Source organism: Dromiciops gliroides, chromosome 5, assembly GCF_019393635.1.
Source record: "Dromiciops gliroides isolate mDroGli1 chromosome 5, mDroGli1.pri, whole genome shotgun sequence".
NCBI classification, from domain to species: domain Eukaryota; kingdom Metazoa; phylum Chordata; class Mammalia; order Microbiotheria; family Microbiotheriidae; genus Dromiciops; species Dromiciops gliroides.
The window spans coordinates 94,288,624-94,315,383 of record NC_057865.1 but is presented as its reverse complement, the minus strand read 5'-3'; the positions used below and the strand labels follow the sequence as shown (position 1 = coordinate 94,315,383).

At 47.1% G+C, this 26,760-nt stretch overlaps 2 protein-coding genes across 4 annotated transcripts in view; both read left to right on the top strand.

Annotated features, from left to right (window-relative positions):
• Nucleotides 1-17,090, top strand: part of LOC122727854 (SCO-spondin-like) — a 101,489-nt gene extending 84,399 nt beyond the window's left edge. The window contains exons 88-106 of the mRNA XM_043965731.1: nt 36-203; nt 1,335-1,465; nt 1,938-2,068; nt 2,461-2,507; nt 2,705-2,968; nt 3,337-3,495; nt 3,897-4,013; nt 5,255-5,393; nt 6,256-6,458; nt 6,585-6,746; nt 7,173-7,300; nt 7,469-7,611; nt 8,055-8,101; nt 10,249-10,469; nt 10,797-10,892; nt 11,098-11,158; nt 11,561-11,691; nt 16,211-16,361; nt 16,781-17,090. Of these exons, the coding sequence (XP_043821666.1) occupies nt 36-203; nt 1,335-1,465; nt 1,938-2,068; nt 2,461-2,507; nt 2,705-2,968; nt 3,337-3,495; nt 3,897-4,013; nt 5,255-5,393; nt 6,256-6,458; nt 6,585-6,746; nt 7,173-7,300; nt 7,469-7,611; nt 8,055-8,101; nt 10,249-10,469; nt 10,797-10,892; nt 11,098-11,158; nt 11,561-11,691; nt 16,211-16,361; nt 16,781-16,803 (2,522 nt within the window). The 3' untranslated portion in view covers nt 16,804-17,090. The remainder of the gene's footprint in view (nt 1-35; nt 204-1,334; nt 1,466-1,937; nt 2,069-2,460; nt 2,508-2,704; nt 2,969-3,336; nt 3,496-3,896; nt 4,014-5,254; nt 5,394-6,255; nt 6,459-6,584; nt 6,747-7,172; nt 7,301-7,468; nt 7,612-8,054; nt 8,102-10,248; nt 10,470-10,796; nt 10,893-11,097; nt 11,159-11,560; nt 11,692-16,210; nt 16,362-16,780) is intronic.
• Nucleotides 17,091-23,686: 6,596 nt separating this feature from the next.
• ZNF862 (zinc finger protein 862) overlaps nt 23,687-26,760 on the top strand; it is a 35,443-nt gene continuing 32,369 nt past the window's right edge. For 2 of the 3 annotated variants that reach the window (XM_043968867.1, XM_043968870.1), the window contains exon 1: nt 23,930-24,327. In XM_043968867.1, the coding sequence (XP_043824802.1) occupies nt 24,250-24,327 (78 nt within the window). In that variant the 5' untranslated portion in view covers nt 23,930-24,249. The other variant, XM_043968868.1, reaches the window with a different exon arrangement.

Sequence of the window (26,760 nt, the reverse complement as noted above, 5' to 3'; positions counted from 1 at the left end):
GCCTTCCTGACCCCTTGTCTCTTCTTCTCTCCTAGAGGAGTGTGTGTGGACGGGCTGGAGCAGCTGGACGCTCTGCTCATGCCAGGTGCTAGTCCAGCAGCGATACAGGCACCAGGGACCACGCTCCCGGGGGACGAGTCAGAAGACCCCCTGCACCCGCCTGGATGGCCACTTCCGGCCCTGCCACCCCAGAAATTGTTCTGGTGAGAAATGGCTACTGGGGTGCATTGAGGGTCAAGCGAGAAAGGATGTAGGGACCGGGGAGAGCCTACCCAGGCTCCTGGCTCCCAGGGGAAGAATCCCATTTCTGACTAGAGCCCTCAGCCACTACCTTGGCTTTCCTGACAGCCCTCTTGACCTACTACTCCATCCTACCTGGCAGTTACTATACCAACAGTGACTACTCTTTGCCCTTGGGACTCATAGTAGTAGGTGTGGTATGGAAAGACAACTGGGGTGTAATGGGTAAGAGCATTGGAATCAGAAGACCTGGATTCAAATCCTGGCTCCAGGACTTACTAGATGCTTGACCCTGGGCCAAGTGCCTTAACATTCTCAACCTCAGTTTCCTGAGCTGAGTAATGGGAACAATAACATTTGCATTACCTACCTTGGAGGGCTGTGAGGAGAGCATGTTATAACTCTTAAAGCCTAGATAAATGGGAGTTATTACTATTTCCTACCCAAAGCTCATCCCTAACTATGGTCATTCCCCTGTCTAGCCTCTGCTATATCCAGGCAAAGTTCCAACATTCTCTATCTCCTATCTCTGTCAAGTTTTCTCCCATCTCCTGACTTCAGGTCAAACTGAAATACTCTTATTCTCTCACCTGTTGGGTTATTCCCTTCCCATCCTTCCATACTCTTCTTTACCTCCTCTTCTTCTTCCCTCTCCCCACCTCCTCCTCCATGCAGCTCTTCCTGATTTATCACGACACAGTCCTCCCACAAAGCATCTACTCCCTCAAATCCTTCCCTGATACAATGGGTTTATATGGCTTTGGAGTGGGACCCTTCCAGTGTGTGGGGGTGGTGGGTCATTTGCATTCCTCCTGTGGAACTGTCAGTGCCTTGAGGTCAGGAACTATCTCAGCCCCACTGGGTAGTGCCCCACTGCTTCCAGTGCCTAGAGCAGGGCACCCCAAATCTCTCACTCTCCCACCTTCAAGGTTTCCTCCATGGTCTTTAGTTCATACGACTGGAATCCTTCCTTTGGATGACACCATCCATCAGGATGTGCTCTTGGGTGATGCTTTGGGGCAGGGGCCAGGAGGGGACTCTCGCTGGGTCTCCCCATCAGGTAACTCTGCTTCTCTAACTTCTTCTCCCCCCAGAAGAGAGCTGTGAGCCACCGTTTGAGTTCCAGGCCTGTGGCTCTCCTTGTGCTGGGCTCTGTGCCACCCACCAGCATCCTGGTCTTTGCCAAGACCTAGCTCCCTGTCAGCCTGGCTGCTACTGTCCCAAGGTGAGGGGAAGAAAGGTACCAGGAAGGGCACATCCCTGGGGAAGGAGAGAGGGAACATCCTAAGGCTATTGTCAGGAAGGCACCAGCTAGACTTGAAATCAGGAAGATCCGAGTTCAAATCTTGCCTTACTAGCTGTGTGACCTTGAGCAAGGGGTCTAACCTCTCTGAGCCTTAGTTTCCTCATCTGTAAAAGGGTGATAATAATAGCATCTACCTCCCAAGGTTGATGTGATGCTCAAATTATGCATGTATGTACACATAAGCACACATATATGTATATGCACACGTGTGTATATAATACACATGCGTGCATATATGTATTTGTGTGTGTGTATATACACACACACACAAACGTACACACTGTCTCTAGTACTTTGAGATACCCATAGGTCTTACCTGGGAAGACAAGGGAGTTTGGGACAGACAGAGACTCTGAATCCAGTTCCCAACTCGTCTTTCCCTCTCTTCCAGGGGCTACTAGAGCAGGAAGGGGGCTGTGTCCCTTCAGAGCGGTGTAACTGTGTCTTGGGCCCCAGCAGTGGAGTGGGGGGGCCCCAGACTCTGGCTCCTGGAGAACACCTGCACCTGGGCTGTAAGGAGTGGTGAGTGATGGGAGGGGCGGGGAATGGGATGGAGACAGGGCCCTATGGAGAACCTGGGACTGAGGCTGGGCTGGAGAAACTAGGAGAGGTTGGTTCTTAGTCCAGGCCAGAGGTCTATGGCCAAGAGAGGGATGGGGAGAGGGAGGGAGAGGGCGGGACATTTGTCCGACCTTGCCATAGCAAATCGAATAAAGGTCTAGGAAGCCTAGACATGGGGTGGAATGTCTAAGAGTTTGGGCCCATGGACCCATCTTTCCCCGTCTCATCCCTGAGTATTCCCAGGGTCACACACACTCACCAACTCCCCAGGTACGTGCCCCCTCCCTCCCCCCGACACCCTTGGTAATCCAGGCTCAGCTCGCCCCACCCACCAGAAAATGTCCTCTCTCCAGTGTCTGCCAGGACGGGGAGCTGCGGTGTTCCAGTCATAACTGCCAAGGTAACTCCGGATCCCTCTTGCCACCATCTCCTTCCCATCCTTGCCGTAGCCCCGTTGGGCGCCTCCTGCGCCCACATTCTCCAGTCTCCTGCATGCCTGGGTTTAGTGATTTCTACTAGAGTTGAGGCATCCCTAATGGGGGGAACAGGGCTTGTGGGTGGCAGACCTGGATGCCCACCCCCATGCCCTGCCCCCAGGTCTTCTCCCCCTGACTGGGTGGTCAGAGTGGTCGCCCTGTGGCCCTTGTTTGCCACTTGCTGCTCTGGCTCCCACCTCACTGAGTGGACTCCAGGATGGACCCTCCTCTATGCCTGCCGATGCACCCCTGCTGGCCTCGGAGCAGCATCGGCACCGCCTGTGCCTGGATCCTGAGACAGGAAAGCCTTGGGCTGGGGACTCACAGTTCTGCACGGCCCCTCTGAGCCAGCAGCGCCTCTGCCCCGACCCCGAAGTCTGCCAAGGTAATGGGGAGAGACGGGGGACCTAGAAAGTAAAGTGGTCCTAGAACCAGGATGCAGACGGGGGAGTCTCTTTCTAGAGTGACCAGGCCGGGGTCCACCCAATGGGGATTTTGAACCAGGCCTGAGCTCCCTCTCCTCCCCTTCCCTTTCCCTCCTGCCCTTTGGGTTAGGAAGGAGAGTCAAAGTTTTCAGGAATGACTAGCAATGCCTGCTCCTCCCCAGAAGCAGCTATGTCTCCAAGGAGGAAACCCAGGAAGGCCTTGGCATAGGGGCAGTCTCCTTTCAGGAAATAGGGATGGGAAGTAAGTCCCGATATTTTCCCCTTACCACTTATTCCCCCAGCAATCTTTCTCTCTTTGCCCAACTAGACCATTGCCAATGGGAAACCTGGGGCTCTTGGAGTCCATGTCAAGTACCTTGTAATGGAGGATTCCGGCTACGTTGGCGGAAGACAAGGGGTCCTGCCAGAGAAAGATGCCAGGAACCCTGGGCTCAGACAGAAAGTTGCAATACTGATCCATGCACAGGTAACCCTTCTCTTCCAGGAACCCTGGGTATTTAAGATGCAGGCTAATAACAAGGAGAGGAGGCCTCCTATTTAACGTCCTGCCCTACACGTAGCCTCTGTTTGCCTCGGTTTCCTCAACTGTAAAATGGGGATGATAATAGCACCTCCCTCACAGGGTTGGTGCGAGGATCAAATGAGATAATATTTGTAAAGCACTTAGCACAGTGTAGGCACACAGTAGGCACTTAATTAATGCTTGCTTCCTTCCTCTTCCCTTCTCTAAGAACAGTGCCAGTGAGCAAGTTAGGGATGAGGAAGAATGAAAGGAATGCAAAAGTAGAGACTGCAGAAGGAAAGAGTGACATGGTAGAGAGACTGGGGATGAGTGTGTAATCCAACATACATCTTTTGTGCCTGCAGGGGAGAGTTGTGAGGCCCGAGGTACAGTGCTAACAGCTAATTGTGCCAACCAGTGTCCCCGAAGCTGTGTTGACCTTTGGAACAGAGTGCAGTGCCTTCAAGGGCCCTGCAGCCCAGGTATAAACCCATCCTCCAATCAGCTCTTTACTTTTTGGGGGGGGGTAGTGGTGAGGCAATTGGGGTTAAGTGACTTGCCCAGGGTCACACAGCTAGTAAGTGTTAAGTGTCTCAGGCTGAATTTGAACTCAGGTCCTCCTGACTCCAGGGCCAGTGCTCTATCCACTGTGCCACCTAGCTGCCCCCAGCTCTTTACTTTTGATGAAGAACCAGGCTAAAGGTTAATAGCCACAAGGCTGCTGTCCTGGTTCCAGTTCCCCTATCACTACTAGACAGGCAATAATACTTTCTGTATGAAAATAAGTTTCATTTCCTCTATTTTGCTTCAAAGTTATCTCAATGCTCTTATCTAGGATGGTGGCTCAAGGAAGCAGTGGGGGGTTTTCCATACCCATAGTCTCCTTGAAAAAGCATGTATGGGTTCCACCAATGAATTTCTAGTCCCTAAAATTTCAATTTCCAAAGTAGTTTTGGAGACATTTTTGTAGGCAATGGAGAGCCATTGTGTATTAGGGATGTGGTATGAGATGTTGATCTGTACCTAGTTTCTGCCAGACTGCTTTCCAGTTTTATAACAGTTCTTGATGAATACTGAATTCTTGCCCTGATAATAAGATTTTTGTATTTATCAAACACTAGGCTCATTTGCTTCTGCATTTTGTATACCTAATCTGTTCCACTGTTTAACTTCCATACTAATTACCCAAGGACCAAATTATTTTTGATGATTACTCTTTTGCAGTATAGTTTAGGATTTGGTACTGCTTGGCTCCTATCTTGACCACTTTTTTCCCCATTAATTCCCTTGATGTTCTTGACCTTTTGTTTCTCCAGGTGAATGATGCTATTATTTTTTCTAGTTCTATATACTAATCCTTTGGTAGTTTGATTGGTATGACACCAAATAAGTAAATTAACTTAGGTAGTATTGTCATCTACATATTGACTTGACCCACCCATGAGCAAACACCCACGAGCAACCAATATCCCTCCAAATACCTAGATCCATCTCTATTTGTTTAGAGTGTTTTGTAATTGTGTTCATATAGTTTTTGTGTAAACCCTGGAAAGCAAACTCCCAAGTTTTTCACACTTTCTGTAGTTATCCTAAGCCATTGTGCATTAGGGAGAGAATGAATGAATGAATGAATGACCGAGTGTGTGTGTGTGTGCGTGTGTGTGTGTATTGCCCACCATCCCGAATCCTACCCTAACCCCTCAAATCTTGTTTTCCCACTGAGGCTGCCGCTGTCCCCTTGGCCAGCTTCTTCAGGATGGGCGTTGTGTGCCTATATCTTCTTGCCGCTGTGGTCTGCCCAGCTCCAATGCCACTTGGGAGCTGGCCCCAGCTGGGGAGCTGCAGCTGGATTGCCATAACTGGTAAGGGAGTGGGAGTGGTGCTAGGAGGGGGACTGACCTAGAACCTGGGGTGTGCCAGAGCTGGTTAGAACAAGCTCCAGAGGGCTAATTGTTAAATTTCTTTTTTTTTTTTGGTGGGGCAATGGAGGTTAAGTGACTTGCCCAGGGTCACACAGCTAGTAAGTGTCAAGTGTCTGAAGCTGGATTTGAACTCAGGTACTCCTGAATCCAGGGCTAGTGCTTTATCCACTGCCTAGCTGCCCCTAATTGTTAGAATTTCAAGGTGAACATTTACACCTCAGACATCAGCAAATAAGACAAAGCAGGGCTTACTTTGTTATCTTGCTGATTGCCTAGACTTAAGAAAGTGATGGAGAAAAGTTTAACAAAGCAGATTAAGCTTAAAAGTGTGTCCCATGTACTTTTTTTTTTGAAAGTCAGTGTGTGAATGACTTAACTACTCAGCAATGCAATGATCCAAGACAATCCCAAGGAACTAATGAGGAAGCTTACTATCCACCCCCATAGAAAGAACTGATAAAAAGAACACTTGTGGATTGTACATATATAACCTGGTTGCGATCTTGTGGAGGGGGGAGGAAAGGGAGGGAGAAAAATTTGGAACTCTAAATCTTATGAAAATGAATGTTGAAAACTACCCTTACATGTAACTGGAAAAAATAAAATAAATGTTTGTTGTTTAAAAAAAGAGAGAGAGAGAGTCAGTGGCTAAGCATTTATCAGCATGCATGCACTGGGCCTGGAGCCCCTGGGGATGGGTGGGTGAGAGGTGGGGTGTGGAGAGAGTGGGAAGAGGGGAAATGCAGTGACCCAGCCATTGAGATCTCAGCCCCTCTCCACTGGTGTATCTGCCTATCCACAGTACCTGTGTCAATGGGTCCTTGGTGTGCACGCCCTATGAGTGCCTGACCTTTGGGCCCTGGTCACACTGGAGTGACTGCTCAGCTTCCTGTGGCGGGGGTACCAGGGAGCGGCACCAGAGCTGTGAGGAGAGTCTCCAGGGGTTCCCATGCCATGTCCAGGACATGAAGCAGAAAGAAGAATGCAACCCCGAGCCCTGTACAAGTGAGTACCCGTAGAGGGTCCCTTGGCTCCTGGGTGGCATGACTAAGTGGTGCTTTCTCACCCATTCCCTGGATGCCCAGGTGTCCCCCTTGGTCTGGAACTGACTGAAGCTACCCTTTATTTCAGCCTTATGCCAGGCGGGTGAGTGGTCAGAGTGGAGTGATTGCAGTGTCAGCTGTGGGGGAGGCGTGTCAGAAAGGAAGAGGCACCCACCTCTGGGGACATCGTGCCCCCTGCTCTCCCCCCTGAGGCTCCACAGGACATGCAACCCCTGGCCCTGCAGCCAAGGTGAGGGGTGGGGGGGAGCAGAGGCAGGCGGAGGGGAGTCTAAGCTGGGGGGAGGGGTCAGGGGCAGAGGTTCACTGCTTCTAGATCCTACACTGTAGGACAGGGAAAGGTCATGCTTAGAGTAACAGGTAAGGTACAGAGATCTAGATTTCCATAGATTTTTTTTTACCTTTCCAACAGCTCTTATAGCTATGATCTCATTTTATCTCAGTAACTCTTAGCGATAGGCAAGGAAGGTAGTACCTCTTCATTGTTGAGTTGGGGAAACTAAGGCACAGAGAAGTTAAGTGATTTGCCCCAAATTTGCATGGCTGACTGGTGGCAGAGCTAGTTTAAGAAGCTGGTGAGAAGGGGACGAAACCTAGTTGCTTCCATACCTTGTGATTCCTCCCATGAAGCTGTGGTCTACCTTGCTTCCCTCTCCAGAGTGCCCTCCTGGTCAGAGCCCCACCCCCTGTGCCACATCATGCCCAAGCCGATGCTCAGACCTCCAGCCCCACACCCTCTGTGTGCAATTGCCTTGCCAACCTGGCTGCAGCTGCCCTGATGGGCAGGTGAGTGTAGTGAGAATGCTCCAGGGCTGGGGCCTGGGTGTGTGTGTGTGTGTTTGTGTGTGACAATACCCCATCCAGGTACTGGCAGTGTGGGGAGGCAGCTGGCTCTAGCCTTCCCAGAGCCGACGGTGGGCATGGGGCTAAGCCATTGCTATGCCTCTGCTTTAGCTGCTGCAGACAGGCAGATGTGTCCCTCTGGCTGAGTGCCCCTGCACCCAACTCTTGCTGCCCTGGGCCCTCTTCTTGACCCCAGAGGAGCAGGCACAAGAGCTGCCTTCTGGGACCATACTCATCTGGAACTGTACCCGCTGGTGAGGGCACCCGGGAACTTAACAGCCAGGAACATTTGGGGAGAAATGGGGGTGGGGGAAGAAGAGCCATGAGGTTAAAGCTAGGGATGACGTAGGAGGGGAGGGGATGGGGGAGCAAGAAATGGAGTGGGAGGTTCAGTGGGACCTGTACCCACAGGTGAGGGCATCTAGGAACTTAGAAACTTGGGGCTTTGGGAAAAAAAGAGGGGGAGAGAAATGGGGTGGGGATAAGGCCAGGGATGGAATAGGAGCGAAGGGGAGGAGAAAGGATGGAGTGGGGTACTCAGTAGGAACTACAGGTGAAGGCACCTGGGGCCTTTGGGGAGAAATGGGGGGAGAGAAAAGGGATAGGGCTAAGACCAGGGATGGAATAGGGTGGGGAGAGGAAGGGGAAGGGAGTGGAGTTCGGTGCTCAGCTGAGCTCTGTTGTTCTGTTCTGCCAGCATCTGTCAGGAAGGATTCTTCAACTGTTCTGACAGTGACTGTCAGGGTGAGAGAGAGCCCTGCCCAGCCATCCTTCCACCCAGGCTTGCCCTGAGTCCTCTGGGTTCTATTAAGGATCTGGCTCATGCCCAAGGTCCCCATCTTCCCAGCAGCCAGGGTTGCCGGTATCACTGGGGGTGGGGGTAGGAGTGGGCTGCATTGGGAGTTATCGGTGGTGGTGGGGTGTGTGTGTGTGTGGGGGGGTGTCTGGGGAGTGTGGGTCCTGATCCCTCCTTTCCTGACTTACTGAGGTTATTTACCTGTGCTCTACCTATCCTTCAAGGCCCCACATTTTCCCTGACACACCCAGTGACCCCTGACCACAGTGACCTCTTCCTCCTCCATTGCTGCCACACTTCTGTGGGCTAGCATCCACTGGCGCTCCTTTACTGCCCGCCATTGTCAGTTATCTATCTGGCCGTGTCTTGTCTTCCCAACTGGACTGAAGGCTGGAGGTTGGGGCCTATGCTATATGCTCTCTTTTATCCCTCGTAGGACCTAGCACCAGCCTAGGAGCCCAACCCTAGCCAAATACTGTGGTGAATACAAAGGCTATGGGGGGAGCCTCCTACCCATCCAAAAGATTATGGTCTAGCTACGGAGGCAAAACATCAACATGGGGAACAGGTGGGGAGTGATACAGAGTAGTTAGGTGCCAAATGCCAGGAAAGATGCTTGTGCCCGTTTTCAGAGAAGGGAAGGCTCATTGTGGGCTGGAGCAGTCGAGAAGGCTTCCTGGAGGAGGCTGGCTTGAGTTGGACCCAGGATAATGGGTGTGATTTGACGGGTCAGAAAGGATGGGGCATCTGACAAAAGTGAGAACACCTTCCTGAGGGGGCCTGTACCCTTAGGCATGTACGTGGCTGGCACCCCTGAATGTAATGCCCTCCTGCTAGCCTCCCTCTTCCCAGAGAAGTCCTTATTTTCCAGTAGGTATCCCCACAGGGCAGGCTCTTTTCTCTATTTGTCCTGCCCTTTCCTCCAACTTCTTGTGTCTGGGAACCTTGGGGAGCACCGTCAAGTTGCTCTATAAGCAGTGGGGAAGGAGTCGTCATCTTTCATCAGACCCCTATGACCTTAGCTGATCTCCCGACCTGCCAGTCCCTGCATAGGAGGCTCCTGCTCATTTCAGTATCCTGCCAGGGGCCAGAGTGGGGTGGGTGGGTAGGGACAGGAGTAGCTGTGCAACATCTGGATAACAGTAGAGGGTAGGAAAGTGAAGAGTCAAGAGAATTATAGAATGTTCAAGGGCAAAGGGACCTTTGAGGTCATCTAATGGCACAGAGGAGGAAACTGAGGCCCAGAGAATGGAAGTGACTTATCTAAGGTCACACACCTCATTAATGACAGAACTGGGACTCATCTTATTCCCAGTCCTCTTTCCAATGTACTGTGGGTGGAGCCTTGATTGTATTCAATTCAGTTCAATTCCACCAGCCTCCACTGAGGGAGCCCTCTACACACATCTCTGTGTAGCCTACAAAGAGAGGCAGGATGGGCTAGTGGAGGGAATCAGTGTGATTGAATCAGAAAAGACCAGGGTGAGAATTTTAGTTCTGCTACTTGCTACCCTTGTGACCTTGGCAAGTGAAGCCTCTATGGTCCCTTCCTAGCTTTAGATTCTATTCTGTAAGTCACGGCTCTGCCCTTCAGGGGCTTGTAATTTAGCTGGAGAGACAAGACAGATGGACAGACGGACATGGTACAGTTACCAAAGCATTCCAAAAGAGTAGAAGATAGCACATGATTAGGGTTACAGACAGTAAGTGGTGCTGGAGGAGGTGAGAGAAGGGCTGGGGTGGTTGGGGGAATCTTAACAGAAGAAGGAAGGCCTGAGCTAAGTCTTGAAGAATGGGTAGAACTGGGACAGGTGGGGGAAGTGGGGGAAGCTGCACTAAAGCAGAAGGAACAGAAGGTGTGGAGGTGGGAGTGAACATGATGTGATGAGGGACACCTGTCTGTTTGGATGGTGAGGGAGGTTTAGGGAAGGAGTATAGAGTCAGGGAGTCTTCCAGGGGCCCTGAAAGGGAATGGGAAAAAAGAGAAGCCTCTGGGGACGTCTGCCTCAGGATCCCAGGTCCCTGAACTGGTGGGGGGGTTCATTCCTGGTCCGGGTCTCATGGAAGTGGTGGGGGTTGGGGTGCTCACTGGCAGAGTGCCCGCCTGGAGAGAGGTGGCAGCAGGTGGCAGCAGGGGAACCGGGCCCATGTGAGAAGACTTGTCAGGAGGTGTATGCCGAGGAGCCACTTTGGAGCAACTGCAGCATGGGGCGGACTGAGGGCTGCGTATGCCAGAGTGGGCATTACCGCAGCCAGGCTGGCACCTGTGTTACTGCTGCCCACTGCGAGTGCTGGCACCATGGACACGTCTACTCGGTGAGATGCTCCCTTCTGCCAAGCCCAGGAAAGTGCCATCTCCCCCACTCTGCCCTTCCAACTACTACCCTGACTCCAATGTTTCTCTTTGCCCCCTCCCCCCACATCCCTGGACACTGGTATAGGTTCTTTAAGCCCAGAGCAAAGGTCGTGTTGTCTGATTGGACAGCAGCTCTCCTTCCCATCCTAAAACACAGCTTCCTTGACCATACGCCAGAAGCTGTTCTTCCTGGTCCCTCTCACTTGGGCCTATTTGGGAGGTCCCAGGTGGGACCAAGTGAACAGGAGAGAAAGGTTCTCGATCCATAATGATCCTCTTCCTTTCAGCCTGGGGCTGAGTGGCGGGAAGACTGTGAGTGGTGCAGATGCATCGATGGGAGGAGCTTTTGTACCCGGAATTGTCCCCTCATCAGCTGTGCTCAGGTACTGCCACCTCCTTGTGCCAGGCCTGGCCTCCTGAACTCTCCCCTCTTGAGGCATCTCTGAAGGAGCTAATGTGCTTCTCTGGGGAAGGAGACACTCTGTGGAGGAGGGCATCCAGGATGTGGGTTTCACTCGGGATTATTGGACGGCCAGGGAGTTGAGGTGGGATTCTTTCTCCAAGTCGGGTGTTTGCTCATTCCTACAGGGTGAGATAAAAGTACAGAGGCCAGACAGTTGCTGCCCTGTATGCCAGCAGGAGGCACCAGGTACAGTGTGAATGCTCAGGGGGTCCCGTGGTCTGCCTGTCTTTATGCCCCACCCTTCTTCCCTTCCCTCAGCTCCCTGAGCCCTGTAGTCCTGTCTGGATTGTCTCACTTCTTCCTCTTTTCACTAGAAGTCTTAGATAAAACTAGGGCCTACTTCACAGTGCCTGAGCTGCCCTCGGTCCCCATTCCTGCTCTGCTGGCTCTGCCTGTCTGTAGGCCTGGTCTAGGTGTAGCAGCCCCAACCCCTTCTAGTACTTTGATGTCCCTCAGGGGAGGGCCTGTCGATAGGCCCAGCCACACTTCTGCCTTTCTACATCTTGCTCCGGCTCTCACCCTAGATCCCACCCTCCTATCTTCCCTCATTCTATGCCCATTACCTGCCTCCCTCCCTTTTCCTAACAGAGGAATCACCAGTCTCCTGCAAGCACCTCACCGAGCTTCGAAACATCACCAAGGGCTCCTGCCACCTGCACCAGGTGGAGGTGAGCTACTGTAGTGGGCACTGCCCTTCCAGCACTAACGTCATTCCTGAGGTGAGTGACAGGTCCTCCAGAAAGAGGGAGGGCGGGGAGGCGAGGTACTGGGGGAAGAAGGACAAGAACATTATCAAGGGAAGACTGAAGCAATGCGTTACCTGCTGTATGGTCGAGGGAGAGTGTCTTGTGGAGGCAGGAGAATTGATGGAATGGAGTCAGCAACTTTTACTGATTACTTACAACTGTCCCACCTTGGGCCAGACACTGTGGCTAATACAACCAGAGAAGGTTCTGTTTTCCTGAGAAATTCCTACCAAATTGGAGGGGGAAAAGGATATGCTAATAAGACAGAGAGAGACAATTAGTGTTAGTGAAAAAAATCATCTGGCTTAGACTGAGGCAGGGGGGTGGGGTGGCCTAAATCCTGTTCAGCTTACTCTTTCTTCTATTATGGTCTTTCTGTAACCAAAACAAATAATTGCTGGCAATTAGCTATGCAGGAGAGCTACTTTAGGGTATAGCCCTTCTAGCTAAACCTTTTGCCATTGTTATTTTGCCAAATCAACAGACTCTTTCCCCTTCCTAACACATCCATCCTGGAAATGGGTTTTGAGACATTTATTAGCAACTCATGTAAAGAGGTAAATGTCTACAGTCTCTGGAGAGTTACAGAGATACCTAGCACAGAATTCAGGTAATCTTAGCCAGAGGTTCCTTCTTATATGACCCGTAAATATCCAGGACAAGCTTTGATGAATGGAATATTCCTTACTTACAGTCAGAATCTGGGTCCTATGCCTCATGGTGTGGCCATTTTGGTTTGGGAACAAGTCCATTGGCTTCATCCCTCTAGCTTGACCTAGATCTGACTGCTTTTCTTCTTCCCAAGAACACCTGCACTAACCTTGGCTTTGCCTACCAGTTCCCCAACAAGAACTCATGGTGTACCCTATTAGTATAGTTCCTTCTGTCTGCTCTACCAGAGTGATAACTGCCATCCACACTCCTCTTTTTCTTCCCTGAGAAAATATTTCTCTTCTCCCCACTGAAAAACATTTATAGGTTTACATTATCACATGTATGTCATGTCTCAGATCATATCCATATTTCATTTGTAAAATGAGGGGCTTGAATTTGATGATTTTTAAAGTTCCTCCTGCTCTAACTTCCATGATCTTCTCAAGTACACAAGAAGGTCATTTCTTCACAGTATAAAGGAGTGGAATTTTCTATCTCTAAATGTTTACATCAATAAAATAAAGAGCAGATCGGTGAATTAGGCATGCAACTAAAGAAGCTAGAAAAAGAAAAAAATTTAAAATCCCTAATTAAACAGCAAATTAGAAATCTTAAAAATCAAAGGAGAGATTAATAAAATTGAAAGTAAAAGAACTATTGAACTAATAAAACTAAGAGCTGGCTTTATGAAAAAAAACAACAACAATAAGATAGGTAAGCCTTTGATTAATTTGGTTAAGAAAAAGAAAAAAGAAAACCACATTACCAGTATCAAAAATGAAAAGGACAAATTCACCACAGTATACAGAAGTATCCATCTACCTTTGAAGTTCCCTTTTCCTTCATATCTGGGGCTAGTTACCATGGCTCTTTGTTTGCGTGTGGCCACTAGGCCTCTGACTGCTACCACTAACCACTGCTGGAGAATATGATTTAGAACTGAAAATGTCCTGAGAAATCATCTAGTCTAAGGGTTCTTAACCTGGGGTCATATTGTCATATTTTGAAAACTATATTTCAGTATGATTGGTTTCCTTTGTAATCCCTTTGTATTTTATTTTATCTATTTAATATTATTTTGAGAAGGCATCTATAAACTTTGAAAGACCTCCAAAAGGGTCCAGGACACAAGAAAGGTTAAGGACCCCTGTCTATTCCAATCCAACCTAACTCCTTTGATTGTTAACAATTTAAAATACATTTTAGTTTTGCCATTTGTCTACACTACAGTGTTTCAACTGCCCGCCCTTATCTAGATTGAACACTCCTTGGTGACAAAGAAAAGCCACTGATGGACTGACCACATAGCTCATATTCTACTTTAGCAGGAACCCACCTCACTGTAGTGAGGAAAGAGAGAGAGTTAGGTTTTATGATCTGGCATCTTCAGTCAACCTACTGATTTTACAGAGGAGGAAACTGGGACTCACAAATGTTATATGACTTTTCCAAGGTCATTCAGTTAATAAATTGCAGAGCTGGAATTTGAACCCAGGACTTCTGAGTCCAAATCTGGTGCCCTTTCCATTATACTATATAGAGTCTGAAAACCCAGTGGCATAAAACTAAACTGTCTCTGGGTCTTATATGGGCTCCAGATGAATAACACTCTATGCTTATTTCACTCTATTCTTTCTTGGGTTTGAAGTGTGACTTCCACATTGTTTGGGGAGTCTTTTCTTTTGGGCTCTTGTTATTCAGTGATATGTGACTTTTTGTGACCTTGTGGACCATAATACACCAGTACTGTCCATGGGGTTTTCTTGATGTTTCATTCTCCAGTGGATTAAGGCAGACAGAGGTTAAATGACTTGCCCAGGGTCACGCAGCTAACGAGTGTCTGAGGCTGGATTTGACTTCAGGTCTTCCTTACTCTAGACCTGGTGCTCTGTCCACTGAGCCACCTGCCTCCTTTTGGGCTCCAGCCCTGTACTATATCTCAGATGCTTACCCTAATTATCTTCTTGATTCTTAGCACTTGACAGCCTGGCTCAATCCTGCCCACATACTTCCTTTTGATGAGGTCTAATCTGGCCCTGATTTAAACCCCAGGTTTCTCCCCTAGCTCCAGCCTTCATTTCACTTTACTCTGCAGACATCCCTCCACCATTTCTGGGCCAACCCTGGTAGTAGCCAGGTTCCTGAGGTAGAAAAGGACTTTCCAAACAGGATTATTGCCCCTAGTGATTGATATTTGACCCCAAATGATTTTTGTAATGATGATGTTCTTTACGCCTTTCCTAAAAGTTTCTGATTCTTGGGCTTAATAAATCTGTCCTTTCTAACCCTGTTTCCTTATTGACAAATTGGGCACAGCAACACTCCTATAATTAATATGGACACATGGAACCTATATGGGCAAAACACACACACAGACGCAGATATACACACACTCCCCTTTATACCTCAAAAGGTTCTGAGAAAAGTGCTCTGCAAATGTCAAACTGCTAGAAAAATCCAAGTTGCTTTCTTCAAGCTCATCATTATCATCTCTGTCTCATTGTCTGAGCTCTCTCTGACCTGACCACAGGCCCTTCGTTCTCACCTGGATAAATAGTTCTTTTTTTTGGGGGGGGTGGGGCAATGAGGGTTAAGTGACTTGCCCAGGGTCATGCAGCTAGTAAGTGTCAAGTGTCTGAGACCAGATTTGAACTCAGGTCCCTTCTGTTCTCTCCTATTGCATCCTCCTTCTTCTACCCTGATTGATGTGTTTTGACATGCTCACGCACAGGTTGCCACATCTGCTTTCTCCTTTTAGGTTCTGCTGAGCTCCCTCACTGTGACACTCTGGCTCCAAGCTCTGTTTTACTAATTCATGTCATCCACAGGTGGCTTCCATTTGGCCCAAATACCCACTTCCCATTCCTCAGCTGACCATGGCTTTTTCTGTTTGAACACCCTTTCATTCATCTATGTTCTGGGCACTAGGTTAGAGGGAGAACATTGACAAGCTGGATGGTGGCCCAGAGGATGATGGCCAGGTCCGTATGGACACTGGCTAAACTGGGAAGAAGAAAGGACATTAGGAAGGTCTGATAACTGTCTTTAAGCATTTGAAGGGCTTTCATGTGGAAGAGGGAGTATAACTGCTTTTCTTGGACCCAGATGGCAGGACTAGGAACAAGGATGGAAGATGCAGAGGGAGGCTTAGGCTTGACATAAGGAAAAACTTCCTAGTGATGAAAGCTATCCAGGAGAAGAAGGGGCTGCTGTTAGAGCAAGTCGGTTTTTCCCTCATGGGAGGTCTTCCATCAAAGGCTGGATGTTGTTGTTCAGTCATTTCAGTCATGTCTGACTCTTCATGACCTCGTTTGGGGTTTTCTTGGCAGAGATACTGGAGAAGTTCTCCATTTCCTTCTCCAGCTCATTTTACAGATGAGGAAACTGAGGCAAACAGGGTGAAGTGACTTGCCCAGGGTTATACAGCTAGTATCTGAAGACAGATTTGAAGTTTCAAAGAGGAATCTTTCTGACTCCAGGCCCAGCAGTCTATCCACTGCACCACTTAGCTAGCAGACACCTAGTGAATGTTTATTGATTGATCATACTACCCAGGAGATGTCATAGAGCTTTGAAGGGGGCCTTTTCTCTGTTGCATGTTTCTTATCCTCCTCTGCCTGGCTAAACATGCCAATGGGGAGAATCAAAGTTGGAGGTTACAACTCCAGGCTTCTTGCTTTTTCTCTTTTGAGAATAAGGGAACTGGTAATGGTGGGCAGATGGCCTAGGGGAGCTAGTCTGAGGTGTGGGTGAGGTTGATACCCTTCTATAACCCCATGCTCCATCCCCATCCCATCTGGCTCCCTCTCTCACTCAGCTTCTCTCCTTTTGCTCCCAGGAGCCATACCTGCAGAGCGTGTGTGACTGCTGCAGTTACCTCCTGGACCCTGTGAATCCGGTCCGAGTCTTGAATCTGCGCTGCCCTGGGGGTGATACAGAGCCTGTTGTACTTCCGGTCATCCACAGCTGCCAGTGCAGTGCCTGCCAGGGTGAGGGCGCAGAGAGTCTGCATGCGTGTATGGATGTGTGTGTGTGTGTGTATGTGTGTGTGTGTGTGTGTGTGATTTAGTGGAGGGGGGATGGTGCTTGGTGGTGATTCAAGATCCGGTTGGAGTTTTGTGCTTGGGTTAGAGGGGCCTTCCTGCCATCCAAAGATAGCATGCCAGGGCCAGGGGGTACAGAGAAGACAAGGCCAGAGTCTGTTCTGGTCTGATCTCAGGGAGACTTTCCCTATTTACCCCCACCCAAACAAACAAAACCCCTTTCCCCACCCTGTTCTCCCCTTCCAGTTTTGCTGCCCAGAGCCCCTTCCTGTCCCAGCCACCTAGGGTTACCTTGTCATTTGCCACTTTCTTCTCTCTGTCTCTGTCTCTGTCTCTCTCTCTCTCTGCCATGGTCTCATTCACAGGAGGGGATTTATCAAAGCGCTGAAGGGATTGGACTGGTCAGCAACATACTTAGTTCACCCGTATGACCTGTATTGTCTGGAACAGTCCTCATCTCAAGACAAGAAAATGCATTTTTAACAAGGCTTAGCTGAAGGAATATACTTTGTCATATAGACTGCGTTTCTGGAATTTGGGGTTTGGAAAGATATAGTCTACCATAATCATGTCATGGTAGACTCCCCCTCTTTGTTCGTGAAGCCAACAGGCTTGCATGACCATTTCTGTGCATATGAACCATGAAGGGCCTGGGAGCTATGGAGCAGGGGCAGCTCACCCCCTAATAAAGTGAATTTGTCAGCACTTCTGTGTGTGTGTGTGTGTGTGTGATCTCTGTCTGAGGGTTCTGGGGAAGTAGGTGGTAGATCTGTGCTTTGGACAGGACCTTGGGGCAGGAGCAGTCCCTTCTGTAGGACAGGAAGAGAGGCATTTCTTAAATCCCTAGTCCACGACTAATTATGGGGAGTTAGAAAGCCAGCTCTGAAATCCAGGATTAATCAACAAACCAAAGCAATGGGAAGGGTTCTGGGCTGCCTCAGGAAACCTGTGCATGATCCAGGTGTACCATTAATTAGCTGTATGACCTTGGGCAAAGCATCTAGCCTCTCCGAGACTTAAGTTTCCTCACTTATAAAACAGGAGTAATTAACATCTGACCCAGGTAATTCACAGAGATGACGTGAGAATCTCGTGAAGTGATAATATATGTGAAAGCAAATTGGAAAATATTTCTATAGGCTATGAATGAGTTATGTTGTAGAGAGATTTCTTATTAGGCTCAACCAGATTGTGTCTGAGGTCCCTTCCAACTTTGAGATTCTGTGATGCTGGGATCTTTGGTTTTTACTAAAAATCCTCTGGATAGCTCTAAATCACTATTGATGAGAGAAAGGAAAATTAAAATAACTCTAAGGTACCACCTCATACCTATCAGAGTGACAAATATAACAACTAGGAAAATGCTGGATGTTGCTAGCTCCTGATTTAAAAAGGTTAAAAAAGATAGCCTAGGGGGCAGCTAGGTGGCGCAGTGGATAAAGCACTGGCCCTGGATTCAGGAAGACCTGAGTTCAAATCCAGCCTCAGACACTTGATACTTACTAGCTATATGACCCTGGGCAAGTCACTTAACCTTCATTGCCCCCCCCCCCAAAGATAGCCTTCATCTTGAAGGAATTGATAATTTAGTCCAGTGAAAATGATACTACATAAGTAAATATAACACAAGACAATTAAAATCTGGGTCATAATAGCTAACTAGCACTTATACAGGACTTATGTTGTGTCAGGTATTCTGCTCACCCCCTTACTACAAATATTATTTCATCTGATCCTCACAACAGGACTTGTATTATTATCTCTATTTTACAGTTGGGGAAACTGAAGCAGACAGAGGTTAAACGACTTGTCCAAGGTCATGTGGATATTAGATGTTTGAGGCTGGATTTGAATTCACCCCCAACTCTAGGCCCTGGCACTCTATCCACTGCACCACCACCTCTTCAAGTATTTGATGATTAGTCATATAAAAGAGAGATTAATCTTGCTTCCCTCAGCCTAAAAGGGTAGATTTAGTAACAATTTAATTTAACAAGCATTTATTCAGCACCATCTTCTTGTTGTTTGTCCTTCATTCTCAAAGAGGACCACCATGGCATCGGGGTGATGTCATGACTTGCAGTGAGTTACATTTAAATGAGGGAGGGCTGTGCAAGGTCACCAACCTCATTCTCTCCTCCAGAGCCACCTGGGTCCAGTGGCAAGATATATATCAAGATGACTGTATTTTAAAGCAATTTGGGTTAGGTGACTTGCCCAGGGTCACACAGCCAGTGTCTGAGATAAGATTTGAACTCAGGTCCTCTTGATTCCAGGGCCACTGCACTACCTAGCTGCCTCAACCAGCACCAAAAATGGGTCACACACTGTGGTAGGCTCCAAGATACAAAGACAAAGACCAGTCTTTGTCCTCAAGAAATTTACATTCTACTTGGTGGACAAAAATGTACAAAATATGTAACAGATTAATTAAGGACACCTTCCCTGGAGCAGGGCATACCTGCTCTGATTTTTCCAGGGATAGATTGCTTTGACGAAGTCATAAGGGATGTGTGCTTTGGGATCATTCAGCAATCCCTTATTTGCCTCCAGGACTAGGAGGTTGTGCCAAAGATGATTGACAATTGAGCCAGGAATTGCTGCCCAAGGAGTAGAGTATGATATATGAGGATATATGAGGGCCCTACCACACTCTCCACTTCTTTCTTTTGAGATTGTCACTTTGGAGTTCTTTATTTGGACTTCCAGTCATGGGGAAGGTTGGCATAAATTTTTTCTTTCTCCCACTGTAGTGGCCATAGCAACTAAGAGCACATAGCAATGAGGGTACATGCTTTCTTAGGCAAGCCTGAGACTATGCCTCAAGTCCCTGGCTGCCTCTTCTGCCTTTTTAAAAAAAGCTTTTATTTATTTATTTACTTATTCATCTATCTATATATCCATTTATTTATTTAATTATTCATTCATTCATTCATTTAAGGTTTTGAGTTCCAAATTCTATCTCTCTTTCATTCCCTCCCTCTCTACCCTTCCCCCTCCCCAAGGTTGCAAGCAATTAGTATAGGTTACACATGTGCAATTATGTAAAACATTACCAGATTAGTCATTTTACATAAAAAGACTCAGGTTTAAAAAAACGGAAAGCACAAAATAGCCTGCTTCAGTCTGTGTTCAATCAATATCAGTTCTTTCTCTGGAGGTGGATGGTATTTTCTTCTTCTGCTTTGTATTCTTTTTCCACAACCATGCAGGTACCTAGTTCAATCAAACCCAGTTTGTATGAACCCAGAATCCTTGTGGGTGCCTGAGCCACCAGTTCCATGTAACACATTTGTGATAATGATTTGTACACTACCCAATGCAAGATCTTCAATGAAAAAAAAGAGAGAAGGTAACAGGCAGATTTTTGCAAACAATTTTCTATAATATACTACATTACTATAATTATATAATTAGCCGAAGGTCTAGGAATTCCCAAAATGGGAACTCCTTCTCTCAAATGAGGCTGACAGAACTGTGAAGTCATAGAGAGTTGTCTGAGGCTCTAAGTGATTGGTTCACAGTGACACAGCTAGTAAGTATAAGAGACAGAATTTGGAGCCAAGTCTATATACTCAGCCAGAAGGTCTCTGTGATATATAGATGTATAATTCCGTACACTGACTTTAAACTTAGATCTGTTATTTTTCATCTTATTAAATTCAGCCCAACATTCTAGACTATTGAGATAATTTTGTATTCTGTTTCTGCCATGCAATGTGTGACTTGGTATCATTTTTAATTCTGATAAGCAAGCTGTTAATGCCTTTATCCCAGTCTTTGATAAAGGACCAAGGACAGATCCCTGGAGTACTCCATCTTCCTGGTTGCCCCAATGCCATTAATGACTATTCTTTTTTTTTAATCATAAAAGTATTTTATTATTTTCCAGAACACGTAAAGATGGTTTTCAACATTTGTTTTCATAAGATTTTTAGTTCCAAATTTTTCTCCCCTCCCTCCATTCCCTCTCCCCTCCCCAAGACAGAAAGCAATCTGATCTAGATTATATATGTACAATCACATTAAACATATTTCTGCAATAGTCATGTTGTGAAAGAAGAATCAGAACAAAAGGGAAAAACCTCAAAAAAGAAAAAAACAAACAAAAAATATTCACTGTATGGTTCAATCTGCATTAGGAACCCCACAGTTCTTTTTTCTGGATGTGGAGAACATTTTCCATCATGAGTTCTTTGGTATTGAATGACTACTTTTAAGGGTTGGTTATTCAACCAGCCCCAACCAGTTTGTTTAGGCACATCTCTCCACATTTCCTTCAAAGACAACATGAAAGCCTTGATCAAATGCTTTGCTGAAATTTGAGTATATCTATATCATTCCCCCGATCTACAAGTCTAGTAATCTTGTCAAAAAAGGAAACGATATTAAAAAGACAAGATCAACTTTTGATGAAGCCATTCTGTTTGTGATCACTTGTGATCACAAGAGGCTCATGACTATTCCTTTGTTAGCTTACCATAGAATTCTGCCAGTAATTAAAGTCAAGATGACTACTCTATAATTCAAAGACTCCATACTTTTCACTCTTTCTGAAAATATTGATAAACTTTGTCTTTCTCCACTCCTTTCTGCAGTTCTCTCATCCTTTATGATTTATCAAAGATCACATATTTGTGGTTTGATAATCATCTCTGCCATCATGTTTGTGGGAAAGGCACTGTGGTGGACAATGAGTTAGGCCCATGATTGAATAGGAGTAACAGAGCAGGAGGATGGGGACAGAGGAAGAGATGCATTTGAGATGTTTTCTATGGATGTGGCTTTGCACCACCTGTGGCATTGGAACAGTTTTCTTTGAAAAGTCACATGATTCAAAAATTGAAGGAGAGACACATAATGGATGCAAGTACTGTGTAGCATATTTCCAGTGATGCAAGAGAAGTGACTATAGGCAGAGGTGTGTTAAATGCATGGCTCACAATACTCTTGAGTACCACCTGAACCAGATTAAAATGTATTTAAGAAATGTTTAACAAAATAAATAAAAATATAATAAAACATATAGGGCCCCTAGGAATCCTTAATATGGCTTGGTGGTCTCCGTTTCTATTTGAGTTTGACACCACTGATGTAAGGCATATCATTTATGAAATATATGACTGGGCAAAGAAGTGGGATGATTATATAGAAAGGATAAAGTAGAAAGGATGGAAAGCTTGAAAGCTGCTTTGGTAACCACAAAACATTTAAAAAAAATAGAGGAAGGTCTACAGAAGACTGGGGAATTTTCTATGGAGAATCTGTGAGAGAACAGGGACAAGTGTTGCATGGGGTACATGGAGGATTTGCTATCTGCATTGGTGGAGGGAATATCCATATTGATGAGATCTATTGAGATACTGATGATATATGAGGATTCCTCCATAGTGGAGAAGTCCCATGTAGCATATAGAACATGTTCAATAAAAATTGGTAGAGTGATTAATTAACAAGCCAAAAGTGGGGTAGAAAGGTGAGGATAAAGAGACTGGTTGGGGACATTTACAAGGGAAAAGAGTAAAAACTTATAATCATCTATCTATCTCTCTATCTATCAATCTATCGATCATCTATCCACTTATTTATTTCTGGGAAAGAGGTGCCAGGTGTGGTGTAGATATGACTGTAATTCCTGCTGCCAGCTAATAATAATGAGTTAACATTTATATAGTGCATACTATTTGCCAGCCTATGTGCTAAGCACTTTACAGTTTTGATCTCATTTGATTCCCACAACAACCCTGAGGTAGGTGCTATTATTATTCCTATTTTGCAGATGAGGGAACTGAGGCAAACAGAATGACTCGCCAGGGTCACACAGCTAGTAAGTGTCTGAGGCTGGATCCAGAACCGGCATTCTATCCACTGCCCCAACGTGAGGTCTTTTAAGGCTCAGGAGTGCTTGGCTGCAGTGGATTATGTTAATCGGGTATCCAAAATAAGACTTTCAGCAGTATGTGAGCCTGGGTGGGGTGGGGAGGAGGGCAGGGACCAGCTGCCTAAGGAGAGGCAGGAGACCCAGGTGAGAAACAGAATTTCAAAGTGCCAATCTGTGATGGTATTGGACCCATGAGTATCCCCTGCACTTGCCACCTGGGTGAGTTTAGTTAGACCTAATCTTAAAAAAGAAAAATAAAAAGGAAAAATAATTAAGGAGAGGTGTAATACTGGGGCAAGTCTGAAGATCAAACATTAACATGGTAATAGTAAGGAAATGTGAAATGGTACCCCCAAACAGTCAGGTGCCAGACTGAAAAAATAAATAAATTGGGAGCTACTGTTCTGAGTCAGTTTCTAAATCTAGGGCCCATCATAGTGTCTATGTGTGTAATTCTCATCACAGATGAGCTGTTATGAAGGAAAGAACTTGCTCTGTCAAAAGGAACACAGACGGACGCAGGGCTTCCTTATTTCTACCTGGCAATACGGTCCTGCTGTGTGACCTCAGGCAAACCATGTCCTTCTCTGAACCCTAGTTTTCTGATTTGCAGAGTGAGAGTAATAATAAACTTCCTACCTTAAGGATTCGTTATGAGGGAAACACTTTGTAAACCATTAAGATCATTATTTCCAAGGGAGGGGAGAAAAGAAAGGAGGATTATTAACAGTCCTTCTTATTTCGTTCCCTGGCTAGTTGTGTGATCGTAGGCAAACCATTTTCCTCCCCTAGCCCTCAGTTTCTGTCTGTAAAATAAGAAGTTTAGCCCAGCTGGTCTCTTCCAGCTCTGATATTCTGTGATTTAGCTATCTAGTCTTCCTTGGATCCCGTGGTTCGGAGCGGGTAGGCAGAGCGAGGCCACTGAGGCTCTTCCAAGATTTTCCAGGCTGGGGATGGGGCTGGGGAAGCCAATCACCAGCATTAAAACGCCTAACGGTTGCCTAGTAGCAGAAAGGCATGCGCAGAAGCGGATAAGGGGGTGCGCCAAACCAAAAGAAAACTCTCCGCCCACTCCAGACATCGCCTTTCCAGCGGCCAATCGCGGACGCTGGATCGGAGCAGCAGAGTGTTGGGAGTAGGGGACGGTTACCTAGCAACGAAAAATCGTGTCCCGCATTGAGGCGAAGGTGGGGGTGGGGGATGGCGGGGCGGGAGTAAAACGTCTCTAGGCCCAATCAGGATGGCGCTTCGCCGTAGCCAATCAACACTTTGAGGGGCTGCCTGCTTGGGCCGAACTACGCCTCCCGTGAGGCTGCGGCCGATGCCGTAAAGCTACGCGCTGGGCGCGACACTCGCTTCTGCTTAGTACCCCCCTCGGGGCCGTGGTCACTTGCCCGCCCCTTCCCCCCCCACCCCCCGCTAGGGTCTCGGCTGCCTGAGTCCTTGGGCCGGGGCCCCTTCCCCGGCGCTCTCCGCTCCCGAGGGAGCCCAATCCCTGGCCGGGCCTCGGGGCGGGGAGGGAGGAAGAGAGGGTCTTCGGGAGGGTTTGGGGGGAAGGGGTCCCGTGGAGGGGTCGGCGCAGCCCGAGGACAGCGGGGCCATGGAGTCCAGGGAGTCAGGGCAGGTAGGATGGGAAGGGGCGCGGGAACCCCCTCACTCCTCCTCCCGCAGCTCCCTTACTTCAGGAAAGCCCGAGCCCCGCTGGCTGGCTGGGTGAGCCTGCCTTGCAGGGAAAGAGGCGCCCGCCCACAGGCCCGATCGGATTTTGCTCTCTGCTGCCTCCTGGATGTGCAGCTGCTTTCCCCTTGATCTGCCGCAGCTTCTCCGAGCCCCCTGACACGGGAGAGGGAACAGGGCAGTGGTCAGCACGTTTACCCAGCTCTGTACCCCACCTTCTCTAGCTGCTGGCTGAACTCGTCGGGCGAGTGACTCCCCGGGAGAGAAGGCGGGGTGATGGGAAGGAATTTCCTCTCTCCCTTCCCCCACGAGGGTTTGGAAAAACCGATCTGCCTCTCAGGGTGCTGGCAGCAGGTCAGATTGTAGCATACGGTTACTTTGGATTTGGTAACAGAAGACGTTGGGTTTGAATATAGGCAGTGTGACTTTTGGAGGGTTCGATTCAATGAACGTTAAGCCCTTTGCTCTTCAGCTCTAATCCTACGGTCACAGAGAAGACGCCTTTTCCCTGTTAGTTGTCTGGTGGACAATTTCTTTATAACCCTTCCGAAGAAGGTCATCTTGGTCTCCCAGTGCCTTGGGGAGAGGTTGTAAAGTTTGGGAAGAAAGGAGGAGCTACTTTGGGAATGGGGATGTGGGACAGGAGAGGAAGGAGCAAGCTGTTCATGGGCATCTGGACTGTTTAGGGCACAACCAAGTTCTGTTGAGGAACTGCGGCTACTCCTGTTCCCCAAGTCAAGTTCTGCTTTGTTGCTGCTGCCGCGTTTTCCAAAAGTTGAGATATTTCCTTGATATAAAGAACTGCCGGTCTCCCCACTCTCCTTATAATATAACCAAAGTGCAACCACCTTTGAAAAGGTGGTTTAGGTCTTAGACACTCGGCTTGCAAGGGAGAATAGATGGTATGGTTTATATTGATGCTGAGGGAAATCCTGTAACATATCCTAAAGGGAGAGTATTTATATTTTAAGGGAGTCTTTCCTTCTTGAACTTCTCCCCTTCTCCCATCACTAATTTAGGTAGTTTATTATATATTCCATGGTAGCAGTTTATTTGCCAAATTGACGCAGTGTAACTTCATCAACTTACAGGTATCTATCATTTATTGAATAGCCGGTACCTGCTCAGCTCTTCATTAGAGATTATGAAGAAATATTTAACACACTTGTGTGAGCCTGGACAAGTTTTACCCATCGAGTCCTCAGTTTTTTCATTTCTAAAATGAGATAACCTCCAAAGCCCCTTCTAGCTCTAGATTTGTGGTCCTGTGAATTTAGAGATGCACAAAGCAGTCCCCATATTTGAGAAACTTGTAATTCCATCTCCCTACATCGTATCAATAACATGGTTTTTTAGTGTGTATCTGAGGGGGAAAAGAAGATTAGAAAAAAAGTTAAATTGAAAGTTGTAATTACTTCCTTTGTTAGACTCAGACCTTCATCCTTTCATGTCTGACTGGTTTCCATCTTGGTTTGCATAGCTCCATTCCCTTGGCATATAGATCTGGAAGGAAATAAATGAAAATGCCCTGGGACAGTACTTTTTAGATTGGATGTGCAAAGAATCCTTAGTACCTTTATTAGGAGCAGTTACAAATTCCCAGGGCTATAAATTTCATGTTTGATTCTAATCTTGATTCAAAGAATGACCTTGGACAAGACTCTCTTCTCAGTATCTTTTGAAATAAGATTTTTATCCTAGAGAGTTAATGAGTGAAAGTGATTGCAAAATAAAATGCCTGTGTAAGCTGCCCTGCAAACCAAGGACAGCTCCTAAGGCCTATTGGTACTGGTAGAAGGTATTCCATTCAGGTGTTCAAATCTCATAAGAATTTTCTTTCCACACAGCTATTGGGGAGGCTGGAGGCTCACTTGAGATGATAGCTTTGTTGCTTTCAGAGTCAAAGATAATAGTCCCTCTTTGGTGTCATTTATTCATAAGCAGCAGCTTTAGGGCCTGATGATGTACTAGCAGAATAGTGGAAATCTGTCAAAGATCTGGTCCTCTCTAGGAAGTTCCTATTCTCCGATGGTTGATATAGACACAGATCTATCATCAGCATGGGCACAGTGATTTGAGGAAGGCTCAGATGAAAACACTTTACATCCTCTTCATGTGCATTAACTTGCACGAGGAGCTGAAGCAGCAACAGGTCTTGGAGGGTGAGGGTCTCACTCTGCATGCCTTGCATTGGCGTAGGACTGGGAGGAGAAACTGTTCAATAGTGAGCAACTATGAGTACCTCATAGATCCTAGGCATTGTAAAGTATACCCAGAGAAGAGAGGGGGTACCTGTTCTTTGAACCAAAAGTGGATATTTCATGTATAAGTTATGGATGCGTATGTTCTTCCAGCCTATCTTTATGCCATATATAGATCAGTCTGTAGTGTGAGAAGCACGGTGACCTTGTTGGAAGAGAGCTAGTCTCAGAGTTAGGAAATCTTTGGTTTAAGTCCTGACTCTGACATGTGCAGATTGTTTGGCCCTGGGTGAATACTTAGCCTCCTGGTTCCTCAGGCACTGAGTTGTAGAAGAGTGGCTGATCTGTATTGGTAGGAGTTTCCACACTAGGAGCCCCACATCAGTGAAAACACAGGATTGGATAAAAAAAAAGCCATGTACATGAGAGAAAAGATTTGGAGCCAGCTCGACTGACTTTGCAAAGGCAGGCATAAAAGTCATAGATCAGTGTTAGCCAAAGAGCAGTCTCTAGTTGGGTATCTCAGGACTCTGCCCTGGCTTCTGTCCAACTGAACAATTCTATTGGTAACTTGGATTAAAATAGA